General features: G+C 61.2%; 1 protein-coding gene across 1 annotated transcript in view; it reads right to left on the bottom strand.

The window, feature by feature from the left end:
* LOC119588755 (protein Fer3-like) overlaps nt 1-727 on the bottom strand; it is a gene marked incomplete in the record, with an annotated part of 23,046 nt that extends 22,319 nt beyond the window's left edge. Inside the window, 1 exon segment of the mRNA XM_037937394.1 lies at nt 146-727. Coding sequence (XP_037793322.1) covers nt 146-239 — 94 coding nt within the window.
* Between the last annotated feature and the right edge of the window lie 278 nt (nt 728-1,005).

Below are 1,005 nucleotides of genomic sequence, written 5' to 3'. Positions count from 1 at the left end.
CGCTGTAAATCGCAAGGAGAACAGTTGCATAGGTCGACGGGTTGTTTTGAAATGACGCATTTTTCAGCACAGACGACGCGCGTGACAGGGGAAAGGCGAGGCGAGCGGAGTGAGTGGAATAAAGCTTTCGCTGGAAGTGCCTTACCTGTGGAGGTGATGTCCCAGAGGTTAGCGGCGCTGTGGTCTGCGGGCGGCGGGGGGTAGGTTGGGAGGGGCCGCCCCAAGCACCCCGCCGACATGCCGCCCACCGTCGTAGTGTAGGTCCGGGGATAATATGTTGCTTGAAAGAGTGGGTACGCCCTCACGCCCACGCAAGCAACAGCGTGCGTCTTTGCGTGCTGGGCTGCCTGCGGGGGACTTCCTCTAGCTCAGCATTTGTGGCGGTTTGCTCGGGCTGCGCTCTCGGGCGAACTGCGCGCCCATCTCTACGAGCTGCGCCTCGGCCTCGTCTGCCGCAGGTCGGTCATCCTCGGGGCGTCTTGGAGAGGGCGAGTGTGGCGGCCCGAGGGCGGCGTTTCCCGCGTGTGCAAGCGGCGCAGGACCCTTGGGGCGGCGATGCTCTGCGGTCCGGCGGGCGACGCTCGAGGCCGACCAGATTCTGGTCCGAAATTTCCCGAAGGCGTCGTTTCGTTCCCTCGTTTCGTTCCCTCCGAGTATTCCACCAGGCAGTCAACCTCGAGTGTCACTTGGCAGGAGGTCGGTCTCGACACTTGTCACTCTCCACCTGCCGCTGGCACATTGACGCCCGGAGGCCACTTGTGCCCTCCAGCGACCCTCCCTTCTCCCCCCCCCCCTCGCCCGCCGGCAAGCTCCGCCCAACGATTAGTACAGCAAATATTATCCAGCAAAATCACAGTTCCTCGCGCAGCCATTGGTCAGCGCTGCCGGCGAGGGAAACAACCAATATATCTCCCAAAGGACGACGTTTCATTTTTTTGGGTCTTATTACTGGATGGACGAAGATGGCACGCGCTTCGGGAGGGAGATAATAGCGGATTTAAACGT

This window comes from Penaeus monodon, chromosome 24 (assembly GCF_015228065.2).
Source record: "Penaeus monodon isolate SGIC_2016 chromosome 24, NSTDA_Pmon_1, whole genome shotgun sequence".
NCBI lineage: Eukaryota > Metazoa > Arthropoda > Malacostraca > Decapoda > Penaeidae > Penaeus > Penaeus monodon.
This window is presented reverse-complemented; position numbering and strand designations above follow the sequence as displayed.